This window comes from Lycium barbarum, chromosome 5 (genome assembly GCF_019175385.1).
Source record: "Lycium barbarum isolate Lr01 chromosome 5, ASM1917538v2, whole genome shotgun sequence".
Taxonomy (NCBI): Eukaryota; Viridiplantae; Streptophyta; class Magnoliopsida; order Solanales; family Solanaceae; genus Lycium; species Lycium barbarum.
The window spans coordinates 62,941,711-62,963,313 of NC_083341.1; the positions used below are offsets into that span (position 1 = coordinate 62,941,711).

A 21,603-nucleotide genomic window follows, 5' to 3' on the forward strand; every position below is an offset into this window, starting at 1 on the left:
CATAGTACTTACCTGCCTTTCGTAGGACTTTCCATTTTTCATACGTATTAGTACACCTACGTCATCATCCGTATTCCATAATAGTACTCGTACCATACTTGTGCTCATATTCGTATACATGTCCTTATTCGTATTCTTATACATAGTCTTATCACATTCATATTCATATTATATACATAGTAATTTCATATACATAGCATTTACATAGCGTACCCGACCTCATAGGATCGGTGTTTCATACATACTAGGCCAACCAAGGCTCAAGGTTACTCATACCTGGCCCTACCAAGGCTTCAGTGTTATCCGTACCATCTGCAGAGGTGTGCGCGCATTTCGTAATCGTATACATGCATACATATATATAATCATATACTCTACCCGGCACCATAGGCTCGAGGTTTAATTATAGCCCTTTATAGGCACATATAAGCATGCTAGCCCGTAGGCACCTTTTAACATCATTATTATTATCATCGTCATCACTATTATCATCATTTTCGCTACATCTATATCTTATGCTTACTCGTCATATGGGGTGAGTAGTACAATCGTAGTACATATCGAGGATCGTGAGCTTATGAGCTCGGAATGTCAATCATTTGAATACAACATACTCATATAGAGGATTTAAGAGTTTGGCCAAGGAACCATGCCTTATGAAAGAAGGGTTAGCCTTACATACCTTTTCGTCGGACTATTCTACACTTTCACGTTTCCTTCCAATGCTAGCGTCTATACCTTCATTAATATCATAACAATGGCCATTAGTCATTCACATTATCCACATTACCTAGATTCCTTAATTTGCCTCTAATTCACCCATATTTATGGTCATAACATCCAACTTCGTCCATTTGTCTAAAGTGTCTAGTTCATGATCTTAGTACCATTTATAATACATTCATATCACAACACAACAACATTCATGATTCAATTCAAACTATTCCTCAAAATGTCACTATTCATCATTCATGACCTACTTGACCATATTTTCTACAATCCATGTATTTCAACTCTTCAATACCTTAAACATCATGTAAAAATCATTAATATTACCTTAGAAGTTGTAGGAACAAGCTTTGGTTGATAATACTCCTCTTTGAGCAAAACCCTAGTTTTTCCCCATTTGGATTTCTTGACCTAGATGATCTTTGATGATGTTCTTACTCTTGATTCACCTTGTTTTATGTTGTTGATCCTCAAATATCCTTGAAAACTTGTATAATAAATGTAGAGAGAGGTTTTAGAGAGAAGTGGTCTATTGTAGAAATGAAATGAAATAAACCTTGGTCCCCTTATTTAATGACTTGCAAAAATCTGTGCTGGGTGAACAGTGGTCGTCTATGGAGGTTTTCGGTCCGTATTCCATTTTACGGACCGTCCCTCGTGGTCGTCTTTAACCATAACAGAACCAGAAAACTCAGGCTGCCAACATGGTGATTTACGACCATGGTTTACGGGCCGTAAATCACTTTACGGTCCGTCCTCCTGGTCGTATTTTACCACTTCTCAACTGGGCAGAAAGTTGAAACCTTGCATGGCAATTTATGACTGCCAGTTTACGGACCGTATACCAGTTTACGGTCCGTATTTGCACTTTACGACCACTGGGCCGATTTCAAATCTGCAACTTTTTGTATTTTTTAGACTTCTCATTCTAATCGTCCACATCCATTTGCATGCATTACTAGTCTATTTACTTGTGTTCCAACGGGAAATTTTCCGAGGTGTAACATTGAGACAACTACAATACGATCAACTTTCAAGTGTTGTATAGACATTCTCCATCTAGTTTACCATTTCTTCAAAAAGCTTGACATGTAAACCAGTATAATAATACTAACAACATCATAACCAAGTTATATCCATATTTCCAGCCTTATAAGATCATATATACAACACCCAAAACAGTCCAATAAAAGATGGCAACATCTCATGTCATTTCAAGTAGTAGCTTGAAATTTTTCACTCAAATAACTCAACCAATATTTGAATAAGCTCATGCACCACCAATAAAATGTTACACTTACCTTGTACAGAAATTACAACTTGAAATCCAGATTTGGTTCAGCTCACAACCACCCTTGTTCACACCACAACACCATAGATGTATTATTCTTCACTAGAGCTAGCTTTTGATTTTGAAAATAGATGTAATCACTTGCGTTTAACCTTATACCCTCATTGAACTTTTAGGAAAGCTTGAGAGACAATGGAGATGAAGTATGGTAAAAAATAACCAAAAACAAGTCCCAAAACATTTTTTAAAAGAGTCCAAAGTCGGCCACCGCCATATGGGTCCCAAAAGGGGCTGCCTGTGTAGTCTAACAAAAATGCGAATATCTCTCTACTCCGACGTCACATTGACAAACGGTTTAATGTGTTGGAAACTAGACTCATAGAAATTAAATTAGGTGGGTAGAACATCCTGTGACTTCAAGCATATTGGGAGAAAAGCTTAGTGATATTAGACCCAAATTTCAGTAAAATTTACGAACGTAACTTGGGATACTTTTCGCCTACTTTTATTTTACAACTTGCTTGACTTCAAAACCTAACATACGAAACATGACAACATTAACATATTAAGCACTCCTAGTTTAACCCGAATGTACGGCCTATAACACCTTTGATTTGTTTAACCCCGAAATCTTATGGTACATGCTTAACATTTGATTAAAGTCTTTCATAACCTTATCGGAGTTCCATGGCCTCTCTGAGCTTACGTTAGCTTGCTTATGACACAAACAACGCGGAAATTTACAAGGCATAATACGGATGTCCGTCATACTGCGGTGGCTTAATCTTCTCAAACTTATCCCACCTCTTTTGCTCTTCTACAGTCATAGTAGGCTGAGCAATATGTCGGATAGCAACATCTGAAACTGACGAACCCAAAAACTGATGAGCACAACTGCAACTGGTTGTGCCCGTGGGGTCCTAAACCATGAAAAAACCATTGGATCGGGAGTCTAAGCTCCAACTTTGGTCTGGGAACCCTTTGGAGTAGCCGGTAGTATGCCCGCCTGGGCCATACCCTTAAAAAATCTCAAGATAAGCATCAAAGTGTCCTGAAGAACAGGAATAGCATTAAATCTAGCGGTCCCTGGCGGATCCAACCTCATTCACCTGAACTAGCTCCTCCTCCGAAATCTCCTCTGGGTCTAAAGTCATATCCCTAGCATGGGCCCGAACAATAACTAGTCGTCGACCTCTAACTGGTGTAGCAAAATGGGCTCTAGCCCTACCTTTCCCTCTACAACATCCCTTATCTCTCCCATGAGCAGCAGTGGAAGCGGGTATGAGTGTAGGTGTGGGCTCCTGGTCTCCAACTGTACCCGATCATATCCTCACCATCTGTGAGAGAATCAAACATATAAACTTTTAGAATCCATTAGAATCAAGTGCGCACGATAACAAATGGAAGATTAGCGTTTTCCTAGATGTCTTATAGCCTCTTGAAGATAGGTACGGAGCTCATCATACCGATCCACAATACTCTAGTAGACATTGTTCTTGTACTTGTGAGATCGGTGAGCCTAAAGCTTTAATACCAATTTGTCACGGCTCAATTAGCAAAGACGTGAAGGCACCTACTCGCACCAAGTAGGTAAGTCATTCCAACCCTTTTTATATGAATAAAATAAGTAAAACATGCAGAATAATCCAACAGGGCATTTAAATGTCTTAAATAAGTCTCATAGATATAGAAATACAGAATAAGTAGTACAACTCCCAAAACTTGGTATCACTAGTACAAGAACTACTAAAATGGAAATACAAGTGTGGATAAACCACGAATACACTGTCTAGAACTAGGAAAGATAGAAACAAATAAAGATGAGGAATCCAATACCAGGGATCAACTGATGGCTCAACCCAAATCCTCCTAAAAAACCTCATTAACGATCGGCGTAGTCACGAGATCCACTAGTGTTAGGAACCTAATCTTCACACAAAAAGGTGCAACAACTATAGCGTGCGTACGGGAAATCGACGTGTATTCAATAGCATCTTCTACCGACCCTAAAGTAAAACGATTGAGAGGATTGGCCATCCGAATACTACTTTCTCACTTAACCGCTGTTAGTTAAATATAATAATAATGATAATCATATGTTGCACGCCTAAATGTCAGAAATCTCTAAACCACGATTGTTCAAGTAACCAAAATAAGCACGTTAAGTAGGATTTACTCAATCAATTTAGGCAAGTCATTCAAACAAGGAATTCATGAGACAATATGGCATACAAATATAATGCAATGCAAGGCCATTGCATCACCGATATATAAATTCTCAACTATTAGTACGTCACCCATAGGGGACTCGCGAGGTCCATACACCAGCCAGAATCATTCCGTTTGGGTTCTCAGTCACTTTAAGCTCTTTTCCTAGAAGGCTCACATTTCCTGTCCCTAATAGATGTGGCTCATACATTCGTATCACTCTGTCCGTAAACATTTTCCTTTGAATACGAAATATGTATCCTGAAGTGTAATATGCATGAGATACCTTAGGAAAGCCTAATATGACACACACAATAGTAAGCAACCAATCTATGCAATAAGGACTCAATCTTTAGCTCTTTTCCACTTTTAGATGAGCAATAGGAGTGATGAGAATACATACTCACATATAAGATAGCTAATAAGCATAGAAGCAATAAATAAGGGATCTCAGGCCTTAATCACAGATCACAAAATCAATCTATGCAATCAGCTAATGCCCAAAGTATTTCATGTAAAATGAACTATACAACGTGACCATACACAAATACCACTAACATGGCACCGGTACCTGACGCAAGTGCTCATCACCTCACAAGTATCGAGACCCTCTTAGTTACCCCATTACTCCCTCTTTATTAGTCCATTTTAACTAACCACGATGCTTTAAATAGAGTCACGTAAGGTCTCAATTTTCCTGAATTGGAGTTTGAAATTCACAACAAAGCCTTGCCCTTTCATAGAGCTTCCGAAATATCCCAATCTATTCAATTACAAATTTTGCGTTAGAACACGAATCTGTAGACACCATATTTATATATAATAGTTTCAGACCCAAGAATTCACCTAAAACGGGATTCCATGCCTTGAAGGATTAACTATAAATTCCCCTCAAAATTAGTGTACCCATGATTCATGGTGTCTAAATACTAAAAAGGAACCAAGTATGACAAAAAATCAGTGATCAATTGATAAATTTCTCATTTTCAACCTGGGGAACTTGACACCCAAACTTTTTTATCTCCACACATGATTTCAATGATGGAATTCTATAATAATCGATGGTAGAACGATAAAAGGAGGACTATAAATTTACCGACGTGAAGAATCTTGCAAAACCCCTCCAAATTCTCTCCAAATCGAGGTCCTAAACTCCAAATATGAGAATGAAATGTCTATGTTCGAAATGGGAAGTGAAGATTTTAACTGTCCGGCAATCTCACATAAGCGGCCCATTTCTTGCACATGCGGCCCCGCTTTCGTTCCCAACACCTGCAGGAGCAAGGTCCACTTATTTGACCCAAAACCATAGGTGCAGTCCTATTCTCACAGGATCATCCCCGTACCTACAGGCCTTTCTTTGTTAATGCGGGCTTAACACTCTAGCCACTCTCACTTGGGGCCCACCTTGCGTAGGTGCGACCATTTTCTAGCAAAATCGAGACACCAGAAACCAGCAAGAATCAGCCAAGTCTTAAACTTCTATCCAATACCAGAAACTCATCCGAGACTCCCCGGACACAAATCAAGTATGCAAACCAGTCCTAAAACACGCAACGAACTTGCTCGCACACTCGAATCAATCGCATGGGGTCTTCTTGGCTCAACTCCGAAAACTCCAAAACTAACTATTCAACCAAACACCCAAAGCACCCTCGGGCCCCATGGAAACCTAACCAAGTTCTCAAATAATTCATAAACGATGTTCGGACCTAATTAAGACTCATTTACCCTTAATGTTGACCTTGGTCAACCAATCTCTTAAGGATTGCCAAAAGGTCCCTTTTCCGACCCAAAACTCACCCAAATGCATTGACAATCGCGTCCCCATCCCCACAAGACAAATAGACCATAAGGAAGCTATAGGAAGGGTCATTTTGGGAAAAAGAAGGAAAAAACACAAAACGACCTAATGGGTTGTTACAGTACCATGATGAGATTTCCTTAAGTCTCTTTCATTTTCTCTTTCTTTGATTTTCAATAATCTAAGAGTTTGAAGGATGAATTAGTATTAATATTTGTTAATAATCCATGTAGGAGTTTAGAATTACTTAGAAATACTTTGATTAGTCTTACCTTGGCGTGGGAGGGTGACGAGAGGATAGGAGAGGAGAGGAGAGAAAACTCAACTTACGGTTTTATGGAAGTGAAAATAGACTTAAATTGTAGAAATTCGTGTTTTAAAGATGAGTTCTGCATTTTTGGGGACTTCATATAACTATAAGATCCCATTATCACTCTCCTAAAGGAATCAAACTTAACCCGAATTTACAAAGTGTAACATTATCCCCGTATCAGGATCATTCGTCATCGAATGAGAGTCATGCCCTAAAAATTTGCTCTAAGTATAAATTTTTTTAGAAATTTTGCCAGAATTTCCATTGTAATCAAACGATTCCGAAAAGATAAAATACCACTAACACCCGAACAATAATAACATAGTACTCACAGGAACTCTCACAACTAGAACACTTATCTATAAAAGCAACATACGACTTCATACCATTAGCCAATACTTGCATAATTCGCAATAACTAGAAGGCTTAACACATACCTAAAATAGGGAATAAGTGAGTGTATATCTTCTTCATTTCCTCCTCTACCTCCCAAGTTTCTTCTCCAGTATTATGATTTTGCCATAGGACATTAACAAAAGCTACATCTTTAGTTCTCAACCTCCTAACTTGACGATCTGAGATTTGCACAGGTTCTTCTTCATAAGAAAACTCCTGCTTAACTTTAATCTCTTCATGAGTCAAGATATGAGAAGGATTAGGTTTATACTGCCTTAACAGGGAAATGTAAAACACGGGATGAAGCATAGACATCTCGGATGGTAATGTCAACCCGTAATCTACCTTCCCAATTCTTCTCACAATTTCATAAGGGATAATAAAACGAGGACAAAGCTCTTCCTTTCTACCAAACCGCATTACTCCCTTAATTGGTGTCACTTTCAAGATAACTTGTAACCAACAACAAATTCCAGTTCCCGATGCATCATGTACCTATAAGACTTCTATTGACTCGGAGCTGTCTTGAGTCGTTGCACAATGAGTTTCACATTCTCAATCACTTCGTGAACCAAGTCAGGACCTAATAGTTCTACTTTAGTAGGTTCAAACCACCCAATTGGCCAGCTAAAACGCCTTGCATAATGTGATTCATAAAGAACCACATGGATACTTCCTTGGTAACTATTATTGTAAGCAAACTCTACAAGAGGTAGAAGCTCATCCCAATTGCCTCCAAAGTTAATCACTAAAGTTCGTAACATATCTTCAAAAGTTTGTATAGTCCTCTGTTCCTGCCCGTCTGCCTAAGGATGGAAGGAAATTCTCAAATTTACACGAGTTCCTAGACCCTCTTGGAATGATTTCCAGAAATGAGCATTGAATTACGTACCTTTGTCAGATATGATGGATGACGGAATCTATGTAATACGACTATATTCATCAAATATAACTTTGCATAACTCACTGCATTAACTGTCGTCTTTACAGCAAATGAAATATGCTGACTTTGTCAATCTGTCCACAATCACCCAAATAAAGTCAAATCTAGCCTTCGTGCGGGGTAAACAAAGGGCAAAGTCCGTGTTGGCCATCTCCAACTACCATTGAGGTATCTCTATATTCTGAGCCAACTCAACAGGCCTTTTGTGTTCGGCCTTCACCTACTAACAACCAAAAACACCTAGCCTTAGAATACTTAGTTCTTGTTGGAGACGGTCAACATCAGGAACACATAAATGGCCTTGTAGCCTTAGAAAATCTTCATTAGCATCAATGGTGAATGAAGCGTAATCATCCTTTTGCACTCTATCTCACTTCTTAAAATAGTTTTGCTTCGCTTTTGATTCTCTCCATGATATAAAATTGCACTTAAGTAATTCCCATCAAGTCTCAATTTTCAGTTTTGTCAAGCCTGACCTCAAGACGAGCAAGTCTTCGAATTTCTCTACACAGTGGCATTTCATGAGATCGCAGATATGCTAGAGTACCCATATACTAAGGAATCAAGGCATCAACAATAGTATTCGCCTTACTAAGATGATACAAGATTTTCAAGTCATAATCTTTCAATAACTCTAACCATCTTCTCTATCTGGTGCTCAACTCTCGCTGCTTGAAAATATATTGCATGCTCTTGTGGTCTGTGAAGACATCTTAGAGCTCGCCATACAATTAGTGATGCCAACTTTTCAAAGCGAAAACCAAAACAACCAGCTCCAATTCATGAGTCGGATAATTCTTCTCATACTTCTTCAACTGTCACGAAGCATAGGCAATTACTTTTCTATTCTGCATCAACGCACAACCCAAATCAGTTTTAGAAGCATCAAAATAGGCTACATAACACCCTGACCATGCAGGCAATGTCATAACAGGAGCTAAAGTCAATCCCTCCTTAAGCTCTTGAAAGCTCTTTTCATATGCTTCAGACCATTTAAACTTAGTAGTCTTCTGAGTCAATTTTCGCCAATTGTCTAAATATAAATGATAAACCTTCCACGAACTTTCATAGTAACTTGCAAACATAAGAAGCTACACATTACTGTTGCTCCAGTAGGCCTCGGCCAATTCTTAACCGCTTCAATCTTCTGAGGATCAAATATGGACATTCTCTAGACACCACATGACCCAAGAGTGCAACATAGTTAAGCCAGAACTCACACTTGGAAATTTTTGCATAACACTCATTCTCCTTAAGCGTTTATAAGGTTAGTCTCAAGTGACCTGTATACTCCTCATGACTCTTTGAATACGCTAGTATATCATAATTAAACACAATAATTAAACGGTCAAGGAAAATCCTTAATACACGCAGCAGGTGCATTAGTTAGACCAAAGGACATCACCAGAATTCGATATTCCCATAACGAGTATGAAAATCTATTTTCAGAATATTCGGCTCCTTTATTTTTAGTTGATGATACCCAGACTTTATGTGAATATATGACAAGAATTTAGTACCATGAATCTATCATTTGTCCTAGGAAAGGGATACTTATTTTTGATGGTCACCTTTTTAAGTAGACAATAATCATCACAAATCCTAAGAGCGCCATCCTTCTTTATCACAAATAGCAACGGAGCACCCCAAGGTGAGGTACTTGCTCAAATAAAACTTTATCCAGCGAGTCCTTCAATTGGTATTTCAATTCACATAGCTCTAATGGAGACTTACAATACGGCAGAATAGAGATTGCTTAGGTATCGGGAATAACATCTATCCAAAAATTATCAACTCTATGAGGTGGAATACCCAGGAGATACTCGAGAAACACTTTGGAAAATTCATTGACCATAAGAACATATTTGAATTGAGGTTTTATGGCCGGAGAGTCATTAACAGCAACTAGATGGTATATACTCCCCTTAGCGATTATCATATATGTCACACACCGACTTTACTAGGGTGTGATGGGCACCCGACCCCATATTCAGAGCCGAGCAAACCCTCTGACTCTTATTACATGCATAATATCTTTGGACTCTTAAATCGAATAAGAATGAAATACATAGTAAGCTTTCAGAATCATTCTTTTCCCTCGTACTCAAATCAAATGGAATCTGTAATCACATGGACTTTATAACATAACATAAGATGACACATCGGCTGGTGGAGCCGTTACAATACCGACACTCTATACCCACTACTCTGTCTGCAATGTCTCTAACTTCGAACAAGATATCATAGCATAGTACTCTGACCCGGCAACACCCCAGAGCAAATGGAGCTTGCCAAATCCGCAGGAACATCTTCTATAATAGCTTCTACTCATCTGGGTGTACCTGCGCGGCATGAAACGCAGCCCCCCTAAGAAAGGTGGTCAGTACGAGCAATGTACTGAGTATGTAAGGCATGAATGATAATACAATAGGAGACACAGGTATAGACAATGACGAAAGAGAAACATATAGCATATCATAGGATGAAAGAGAAACCTGTACATATGAGTGCCCCTGAGGGCGGAAACCATGCATGCTTAGCCTTCATATCATATCATATCATATCACCGGCGTTGTCATGATCAACGTCGGCCCCACATATTTCCCGCATCCGGGATGATAACGCCAACTGACCAGGTGGCAATGCAACATATCTCCCTTTTCCTCATATCCCCTATATACATGTACATATATCATATACACGTGTCATATATTCAGCATGCATGAGAGCCCAAAGAAATTCGTGTATCTATCGGAGTGACGTAAGGTCGGTAACCTCCGAATATATTATGGAACAATCATCATGACTTTGTCTCACCTTGAAGGAACGATTACCATAAGATGAGACTAGCAACGAATAACAGCGTTAAGATGACATAGAATAAGATCATAACCATGTTTTGAGTTAATCCGAGTTAGTATGAGAAAGTTATGGACGTTTGAAGTACAGAACTTTCTATGAACTTTTCAGAAGCCATTTTTGGAAAATCAAAGCAATGATCACATCAAGTACCTTTCAAACAAGAAACCATTCTTATCATAGCCATCATAGAAATATTCTCATCCTCGACATCATCAATGTCGTTGTGAAACATATCCATCGTTATTGTCATAAAAGCTTACAATACCATAAACCTTTGTTTTGGAAAAATACGGACATTCTTTGAAAACATTGACGGGTTATCGGGAAGGAATCATGCCTTGAAATCATAAACATCTAATTTTTGAAAACAAGGAGAATATGGAAGCAACTATGCAATCATAACATCGGAATCATGCCTTTGAAAGAAAGGGACGAGCCTTAACATACCTGTTCCGCGTCCTATTAGCTACGCTTAATTGTCCAAGCTCGCTATCGCTAGTCTACATTCAAGAAGATCGACACAATCATTAGACTCATCACCATATACTTGTCTTAATCCTTCAAATGAATTCATTTATAATCTGACGAAATTTCGGCAGCATCTCCCCTGTAAATACATCATCCCCGAGAATCTAACTCGGCCACTTTATCAACAACAATACCATCAATCATACCATCAACAATAAATTCAAGACGCATTCTAACATTAACAACCTTTGTCATACAATTTAACGACATTCCATTTATATTCACTTCAATTCAATTCACATAACATTCAAGACGACTCAATCAACATACTAATTCACCCGACACCTTCCAAATTTAACAAGAATAATAACAACCTATTTCCTTCTTTCAAATTCAATCACCACAACCCAACTTCATGAATTATATTTACAACCTCATGTTAACAACATTACCTTCACAATACAAGAAACCATACTAGCGTCACATTACCTTCTTCAACAATCCCATAACGATTACAAATTCATTTCAAGCCATTAAATCTTCATTTTACATCATGAAATCCACAACACAACAATCAAACTACTAAATAAAATTAATTCATCACTTTTACACCACCACTACATTCGGCCACAACATCAACACATACATGTATCATGAATTCCATCCATTTGTACATACTTTAACATACATACATTATCCATATCACAAGTAAAAGAGGATTGAACACATACCTTCCTTTCCACTCATCTTCTTTCTCGGCTAGGGGTTAAGATTGCACAAGAATGGTTGCTTGCTCCAATAACTATTCCATGTTAATAAGGTCCTTCCATTTAGTAGAAAGGCTAGATGAAATTAATTTTTCTTGGTCAATTTCTATGACTCAAATTTTGGCACCATGGCCGAATGGCCCCAATTTTTCTCCAAGTTTCCTCCTTGAATTTTCATGAATAGTTTGTCTTGCTTGTAACCTTGTCCATATTTATAATTAACTCCATCAAATAGAAGAGTGGACACATGTCCCTTCTCTATTTTTCTTGAAACTTCTTAAAAATGATCAAAGAAGACTAATTGTCTTCTTATGCAAACTTTGGTCCATATATCTTTATAATTTATAATTAGCCCCCATTTAATAAAAATTGTGGACATATACCATACATGCCACACGGCCAACATGGCCCCTTCAAGAACCTTCGTGAATATTTTGTGAAATTCCCATTTTTCCCCTAGCCTTCCACAATATTACCATGGACCCTTTTGTAAATTTTTCTTTTTACCCTTGGCCTTTCCCAATATTTCCATACTAATAATATTCATAAATAATATTCATAACAACTTGTACATTAAAATAATTCTTGAAAATGGTCTTGTCCTTAACTTGCCACGACTATCTTGAAATATCCGAATGTATAAAATACGGGATATAACATCCTCCCCCCCTTTAGAACATTCGTCCTTGAATGGTCAACTGATCTTATGGGGTCTGGTAGCACTTCGGGGGTCCCTTTACAGTTTTCCTTTTCTTCATGCCCATTTCTTATCTTTTACCTTATTCTCCTTATACTCGAACTCCTGGGTCTTTACACGAATCCTCATTCCACGTCATGGGTTTTCTAATCCACTGCACCATCTCATTATCCTTGTCCTTCCCAGGTCACTTCTTGACACAAGTATACTTGTCTTTGATTTCTTTGTATTAGCGCTTGTTTCGTCCATCGTTATCCCTTGTTGGCCCTCTGGTGTGAATTCCTTACAGACATGATTAAGTATCGCTCCACGTCGATGATTCATACGATTCCATAGCGTACATTCTCATGCTCCGTACAATTAATGGTCCATGAACTATTTTCTAGTGTCCGATGAACTCTTTTGTTTCATTCATAGGTACTGCATTCTTTGTTTCCTTCAGAAAAATTCTCAACCTACCAATTTGTTGGTACTTTTATTATAATAGTTGTTGTAGTCTGAAATATTCCTTGGATCTTATGATTTCCTCCCTGATCCTTTGTGCACTTAGCTTGTAGCCTCTTCCTTACTCTTTTTATTACTCTTTACAACACTTTGTCAATTCGTCTCTACTCCTTTCATATATTCTTTTGATATGCCGATATGTTTCGAACTCTGGCCCCGAGCTAATAAATTTCCTCCTTTGGACTTGAAGCCTAATATAATATGTTCTCCCCCCCCCCCCCCCCCTTTAAGGGGCTCCTTATATGCCAACAGTCGTTTTTGGGAGTGTTCGTTTATACCTTATTCCTCATCTCTTTCCAGCTCTGTGCCTAACGTATCGAAAACTTCTTATCCTAAGTTTTTCTTTCACTTTCTGTCTATGTCATCATTTTGTCCACATTTCCATACCCTTCCATCCACTATTCGTCCTTTCACTTGCTTAGCTCACTTGCTCGCAATTCCTCTTTAAGTACGTGTTTGTGTTGTAGCTGTGCGTACATATTTCTCAAGCGTCCCGCTACTTTTGTTCTTAGCACAGAATCCTTACAACTTTCACTCTCTCTATCCTTGGTCATCGAACCTTTAACTATATTAATATAGCTACATATTTATTCTTTTATAGATCTCTCACCTCAGCATCATCGCAAGCCTAAGCATTCTTCCTCTTACTTCAGATCCCCCTATCCTAGTCATTATTCCTTTAGCCCCACTTATCGAAATCGGTTCTCCAACCTCATACACTCCTCGCCGATACTTTGATCTCTTTGTTTTCTATCTACTCACTCTCTTTCTTTTCCAAATATCGTTATACTGGAATTTCCAATCTTAACCTATAGTAAAAATAATAGCAGCTTACCTGGTAATACTCGTACCATTTATTTTTGTTGTCACTCGGACTTCGGTACCCTTACTTGACTAATGCCTTCCTTACCATAGCGCCGGTTGCTGAAACTCACATGTCCACCGATACAATCATATATGGGATATCCTACGCATTCATATATATATATATATATATATTTACTATCAACTAGCCCACAAAATACTTCCAAACGCTATTCAAGCCTATCCAAATTTCCAGAGCTGTGACGCACTTTCTGTCTCTTCTCCAGTCTAGCCTACCTCGTCTTACGCGACCTCTTAAGGTTTCCAGCCATTCCGTATACTCTAGTTTCCCTTAGGTTACTCTAACTTCTCATTTGTCTCTTATGTCTGGATATATAGAATTTCTTGCATACTTCCCAGGGGGTCACCCATCCTAAAATTGCCTCCACCTTAGCATGCTTAACCTCGAAACTTTGATGGAATCCGGTGCCTTAATGTTGATATAATCGTGTCCGCTTCCACACATGACCTTTATTACATGATCTAGAGCAAATTAAAGCCTTACTGATTCCGAGACATTTTCATAACACGTCCTTTCTTTTACAATTACTGTTTTACCCTTCACCTCCGTGTGTCACTACCTTTCGTCCTAGATTCCCAGATTCCTGATGGTAACAAATTTGCCTTTGTTGTCGTTACTTATGCATACTCGATTATCAGCTTGTTTGAATTTCCACTTCACCACCCTTACATAATAATCTACACAAAACTGATTATCGGCTTTCTGAATCCTCCAACAGACCTTGCTCCTACTAAGCCTCGAACGTTATCCATTTTAATCCTCTGGGCTGCTAATCATCTTTCTCGCTATTTTTCTTCGTGTCATACCAAATCCATAACCTTTCTGAAACAACGCATCTCACTTATTTCCTATTTACAGTATTTCCTTTCCACGCTTCTTCCTGTTAGGTGTATCCATTCGGGCCGAATCTCTTTTACCATTCCTACTTTTCAAAATCTATACGTAGCAATATTGACAATTCCTCACAGAACATACGGCTATATAACACACGGCTATATAACATATTCCAGCCATCCAGGGCTTCCAGTTCCAGGGTAACAGAACGAATATATCAGTACTTACCCCTGTGTCTTTCCATATCGCCGCTCATCTTCTTCCGTCATACGTAAGGCTTATATAAGGAATCTCATTTTCCTATGACTTGGCTCTATCCCACGATCTAAGACAGAAAGAAGGTCAACAATCCCTAGATGCCCAGCAGCCTCCTGTTTATAAATGTGGCCGGCTTCATACCCATAAACAGGACTCTACTGGACACAACTTTGTAGACAACCCCTAGGACGACCTGCTCTGATACCACTTTGTCACACCCCGACTTTACTAGGGTGTGATGGGCACCCGACCCCATATTCGGAGCCGAGCGAACCCTCTGACTCTTATTACATGCATAATATCTTTGGACTCTTAAATCGAATAAGAATGAAATACATAGTAGGCTTTCAGAATCTTTCTTTTCCCTCGTACTCAAATCAAATGGAATCTGTAATCACATGGACTTTATAACATAACATAAGGTGACACATTGGCTGGTGGAGCCGTTTACAATACCGACACTCTATACCCACGACTCTGTCTGCAAAGTCTCTAACTTCGAACAAGACATCATAGCATAGTACTCTGACCCGGCAACACCCCAGAGCAAATGGAGCTTGCCAACTCCGCTGGAACATCTTCTATAATAGCTTCTACTCATCTGGGTGTACCTGCGCGGCTTGAAACGCAGCCCCCTGAAGAAAGGGGGTCAGTACGAGCAATGTTCTGAGTATGTAAGGCATGAACGATAATACAATAGGAGACACAGGTAAAGACAATGACAAAAGAGAAACATATAGCATATCATAGGATGAAAGAGAAACCTGTACATATGAGTGCCCCTGAGGGCGGAAGCCATGCATGCTTAGCCTTCATATCATATCATATCATATCACCGGCGTTGTCATGATCAACGTCGGACCCACATATGTCCCGCGTCCGGGCATCTCGCATCCGGGATGATAACGCCAGCTGACCAGGTGGCAATACAACATATCTCCCTTTTCCCCATATCCCCCATATACATGTACATATATCATATACACGTGTCATATATTCAGCATGCATGAGAGCCCAAAGAAAGTCGTGTGTCTATCGGAGTGACGTAAGGTCGATAACCTCCGAATATATTATGGAACAATCATCATGACTTTGTCTCACCTTGAAGGAACGATTACCATAAGATTAGACTAGCAACGAATAACAGCGTTAAGAGGACATAAAATAAGATCATAACCATGTTTTGAGTTAATCCGAGTTAGTATGAAAACGTTATGGACGTTTGAAGTACAGAACTTTCTACGAACTTTTCAGAAGCCATTTTTGGAAAATCAAAGCAATGATCACATCAAGTACCTTTCAAACAAGAAACCATTCTTATCATAGCCATCATAGAAATATTCTCATCCTCGACATCATCAATGTCGTTGTGAAACATATCCATCGTTATTGTCATAAAAGCTTACAATACCATAAACCTTTGTTTTGGAAAAATACGGACATTCTTTGAAAACATTGACGGGTTATCGGGAAGGAATAATGCCTTGAAATCATAAACATCTAATTTTTGAAAACAAGGAGAATATGGAAGCAACTATGCAATCATAACATCGGAGTCATGCCTTTGAAAGAAAGGGACGAGCCTTAACATACCTGTTCCGTGTCCTATTAGCTACGCTTAATTGTCCAAGCTCGCTATCGCTAGTCTACATTCAAGAAGATCGACACAATCATTAGACTCATCACCATATACTTGTCTTAATCCTTCAAATGAATTCATTTATAATCTGCCGAAATTTCGGCAGCATCTCCCCTGTAAATACACCATCCCCGAGAATCTAACTCGGCCACTTTATCAACAACAATACCATCAACAATCAATTCAAGACGCATTCTAACATTAACAACCTTTGTCATACAATTTAACGACATAACATTTATATTCACTTCAATTCAATTCACATAACATTCAAGACGACTCAATCAACATACTAATTCACCCGACACCTTCCAAATTTAACAAGAATAATAACCACCTATTTGCTTCTTCCAAATTCAATCACCACAACCCAACTTCATGAATTATATTTACAACCTCATGTTAACAACATTACCTTCACAATACAAGAAACCATACTAGCGTCACATTACCTTCTTCAACAATCCCATAACGATTACAAATTCATTTCAAGCAATTAAATCTTCATTTTACATCATGAAATCCACAACACAACAATCAAACTACTAAATAAAATTAATTCATCACTTCTACCCCACCACTACATTCGGCCACAACATCAACACATACATGTATCATGAATTCCATCCATTTGTACATACTTTAACATACATAAATTATCCATATCACAAGTAAAAGAGGATTGAACACATACCTTCCTTTCCACTTATCTTCTTTCTCGGCTAGGGGTTAAAATTGCCCAAAGAATGGTTGCTTGCTCCAATAACTACTCCATGTTAACAAGGGCCTTCCATTTAGTAGAAGGTCAAGAAGAAATTTATTTTTCTTGGTCAATTTCTATTACTCAAATTTTGGCACCATGGCCGAATGGCCCCAATTTTTCTCCAAGTTTCCTCCTTGAATTTTCATGAATAGTTTGTCTTGCTTGTATACCTTGTCCATATTTATAATTAACTCCATCAAATAGAAGAGTGGACACATGTCCCTTCTCTATTTTTCTTGAAACTTCTTAAAAATGATCAAAGAAGACTAATTGTCTTCTTAAGCAAACTTTGGTCCATATATCTTTATAATTTATAATTAGCCCCCATTTAATAAAAATTGTGGACATATACCATACATGCCACACGGCCAACATGGCCCCTTCAAGAACCTTCGTGAATATTTTGTGAAATTTTCATTTTTCCCCTAGCCTTCCACAATATTACCATGAACCCTTTTGTAAATTTCCCTTTTTACCCTTGGCCTTTCCCAATATTTCCATACTAATAATGTTCATAAATAATATTCATAACAACTTGTATATTAAAATAATTCTTGAAAATGGTCTTGTCCTTAACTTGCCACGACTATCTTGATATATCCGAATGTATAAAATACGGGATATAACAATATAAGCCTTAAGAAATAAATAAACCTACCTCGAGGCTTAGTAATTTCACCCTTCAATTCTATAATAGGTTTGTTAGGGAATTTGAACTAGACTAATTTGTATCGGCAATCCACTGTTGCATAGCACGCAGAAAGCCAACCAATTCCAATAATCACACCAAAATTTACCTTGGACTACAATCACATACTTATCATGTAATCTATACGACCCAAATTCCCAAGACATGAAGGTACCTAAACCCACCTAGTGGATGAACCATCCGCAACCAATTAAGTCAATTTTAACAACTATATTATGCGAAATGAAATAAACAAAGCTATTTCAGATTCATAAGCTAAATCTTATAATCATAAATATTTGCAATAGGTATAACCACCCAAAACCTGGTGTCAAAAGTACAAGAATTAGTAGGATAGTTAATACAAGTCTAGAATGGTGTCCAACTATACTATTTGAAATAAGAGAAGACATAAATAAGCATGGAAGAAGAATCTGGTACCACGGATCAGCCAGCAACTGCTCAATGGGCAGGTGAAGCCTCAGCCCTAATAATATTAGGAAATGAATTTGCACGCAAATGGTGCAGCAAGTGTAGTATGAGTACAACCACTACTACACCATCGGTATCGTAGGCCAACAACGAAGGATAAATGCACAAGGAACGTAAAGACTGAATATACAGCACATAGTGGACTAACAGAGCTAAATTGCCTAGTTATGAACAAGATATAATGTTTCATATAAAGTAATCGGTAAGCATGAAATCAAATAGGGAGGATGGTAGAGTGAATGAATGAATGAAGTGCAATGACGAATATTTATCTCGGTACACATATGCTATAGATCATGTAGTATAGTCATGACCCGTGGAGGACTCGCGACGTCCATGTACCTATTGCAGACGTGCTACACGAGCCATAATCAGTTGCAGGCGTCCAACCCGAGCCAATAATAATATAAACTGTTGCAGGCGTACAACCCATCCGACCATAATATAATCCGTTGTAGGCGTGCAACCCTACCCAATGATATGCAATTGTAATATGCATAAGACACTACATGAAATAAATAATACCGAATGAATGTGATAATCAATAATTCTATAGAAGGTAAGTCTCAATTCGGCAATTATTATCTGTACTTAGACAATTCGGCTCTTTACTATTCACATCACTCCATCCGGAACCATGTTCGAACTTATGACAACATCTCTCTTACCTCTTTCTCGATGTCAAAAGACCCCCTCGTGTCTCCTTTTCATAACTCATCCATCAAGTTTACAAAATATGAATGAATACAGGTTGCAGGGTATCATATTCCAACAATATCATGAAAATATGAAATAGATATGCATGCACCATGTAATTACATAATATCAACACAATATCAAGAATGATTCCTCTTTAAAAAATTAGACGAGATGTGGAGTGATGAAGGTAAAATAAATCAAAAATCACAAGTATTAATCAAACATGGCTATCATAGACCAATAAAAAAAAACATGCCAAACCAGTGGATTTATCACCACCTCCAATGCCCATAGGCTCAACATGCATTCCCCACAACACATTCCCTTCACATTAATTACCATACAAATACACTGGTACCCACACAAAATATCATCGCAGTCACAAGTGTTTGCCTTTATCATGCCCAACACCTCTTCTATATTTATAAATGATGTACGTCCTCCAATCAGATTCTTAAGTGTAAACCGTAAACTACTTCGAAGTAGATTAGGAGCTACAAATAATTAAATCCAAGCCTTCCCTTTCCGGAGTGCCTTCGAATGGTTTAAATCTAGAAACTATGAATTCCACATTAACACGCGAGTCCATAGACACCCATATTGTTATCTTAATTATTTTGGTCCAGAACGTCACCGAAAAAGCCAATCCCGAGCCTCGAAAGTCAAAACTATAAGTTCATTGCAAAATCGGGTCCAATATAGTCAAAATAATACTCTTCGAGTTTAAACGAGTCCAATGATATCCATATTGCTATACTTTAATTCAGAACCCAAAAAGGTAACCCGAGCCTCCAAGGGCAAAACTGGAATTTAATTTCAAAATTGATTTACTTATAGCCTAAATAGCAAACTCATTCAAAAAGACATCATCTTTATCCTCGAATCCATGATTTACCACTTTTCAACTGTTGGGTTCAAAATCCCAATTTTTCCATCCAAAATAAAGACTAAAATGCAAGTAACCCTCGGGGTTTCATTGAGAAATACTAAAATAGAGGTTAGGAACCTACCCCCTCTTCGAGATGAATCCATAGACACCGAAATCACCCAAATTCGAGCTCATTTGCCTATCTGAATCCCAAAAATAATTTAATTTGGGTTTATGTCAAAACCCCAAAAATTAGGCTACAAAATCCAATGAATAAAATCACTTCATATTCGAATATAATAATCATAAGATGGTAGAGAATCATTACCTTGAAGCCCATGAAGAAATTCCACTCAAAAATCCATGTCCAAGGAGCTCAATCTGGCTAAATATGGTTAAAGAATGAAGAAATTCGAAATAAGTTTATAAACGGGTGAGTCCACACAACTTACAACGCGCCGCAATGTACCAAAACGCCACCAGACACCACCAAAAAACCACCTAACTATTTTTGCTCTACAAACCTCACACGACCTTGGAATTCGACGAGTCAAGTTGCTATGGCTAAAGAAATTAATATGTGTCTACCACAACAATCAAAACTCAATTCCATCATAAAGTGGAGATAATGGAACATCAAAATGTCGGAGGTGTTTGACTTATGCCAAGGATGCAAACACCAAAACTTGATCCAACGAAGTCCAAATCAAAATTTGAAAGTTCCTACAAGTCACAAAAGGCCAGACGAAGTTAACAGAATAAACAAATTTCCAATCCGAGTCTTATTTCTTCCCGTGACCATGTTTTCACTATAAATAGGCATTTTAAACGCTAACACAGAATTAATTGTCAAAACCCAACTAAACAAACTCTAAATTTAGTTCCGTCAATTTTTATAGGTCATAAATAATACTACGAATCCAACGAAATCATTAGATCGCCAATAAAAGTAGATTTTTCCAAAACCAGCAATTAACTCAAATAATTAAATACCGAAATTTTCAAAGTGAAACCTTCTCCCAAAGTAGACGAAATGATATTCATTTGACATCAAGTTTTAGAAACAAGCCAAAATAATTATTCCGGAGCTTCTGGAATAGAAGACATGCAAAACAGAACATAGGTTCTCAAAATGACTAATCGAGTAGTTACATCATCCACCACTTAAACTCACGTTCGCCCTCGAATGTTAAGAGAGAGAAGGTATCTTAACTATCGAAAAGCTTGGGATATTCATTCTGCATGCCTGACTCGGTCTACAAAGTAGCCTCCTCGACTAGACGATGCCTCTAGTTAACCTTTATTGAAACTATCTCGTTGGATCTCAACTTTCGAATTTGCCTACCTACAATGGCTATCGAGTCTTCCTCTAAAGCAAAATTAAGGTCAAGCAACACTGAAACAAATTGAATCACATGACCATCATACGAATGGTAGTTCTTGAGCATCGAAATATGAAATACGGGTGAACACCCGACAAACTAGGTGGCAAGG

At 38.1% G+C, this 21,603-nt stretch overlaps 1 protein-coding gene across 1 annotated transcript; it reads right to left on the reverse strand.

Annotated features, from left to right (window-relative positions):
* Window positions 1-2,760: 2,760 nt before the first annotated feature.
* On the reverse strand, window positions 2,761-7,161 carry LOC132639448 (uncharacterized). Its single transcript, XM_060355891.1, has 2 exons — window positions 6,783-7,161; window positions 2,761-2,885 (listed from the first exon to the last, which is right to left on the reverse strand). The coding sequence occupies exons 1-2, from the start codon at window positions 7,159-7,161 to the stop codon at window positions 2,761-2,763; spliced, it is 504 nt and encodes a 167-aa protein (XP_060211874.1).
* Window positions 7,162-21,603: the final 14,442 nt, after the last annotated feature.

Excerpts from the sequence above, each read along its gene's own strand:
- LOC132639448 (XM_060355891.1), bottom strand. The coding sequence starts at position 7,161 with ATGCGGTTTGGTAGAAAGGAAGAGCTTTGTCCTCGTTTTATTATCCCT. Across the intron at positions 2,886-6,782 it reads TCACTTATTCCCTATTTTAG|TTTCAGATGTTGCTATCCGA; the intron begins GTATGTGTTAAG and ends TGGGTTCGTCAG.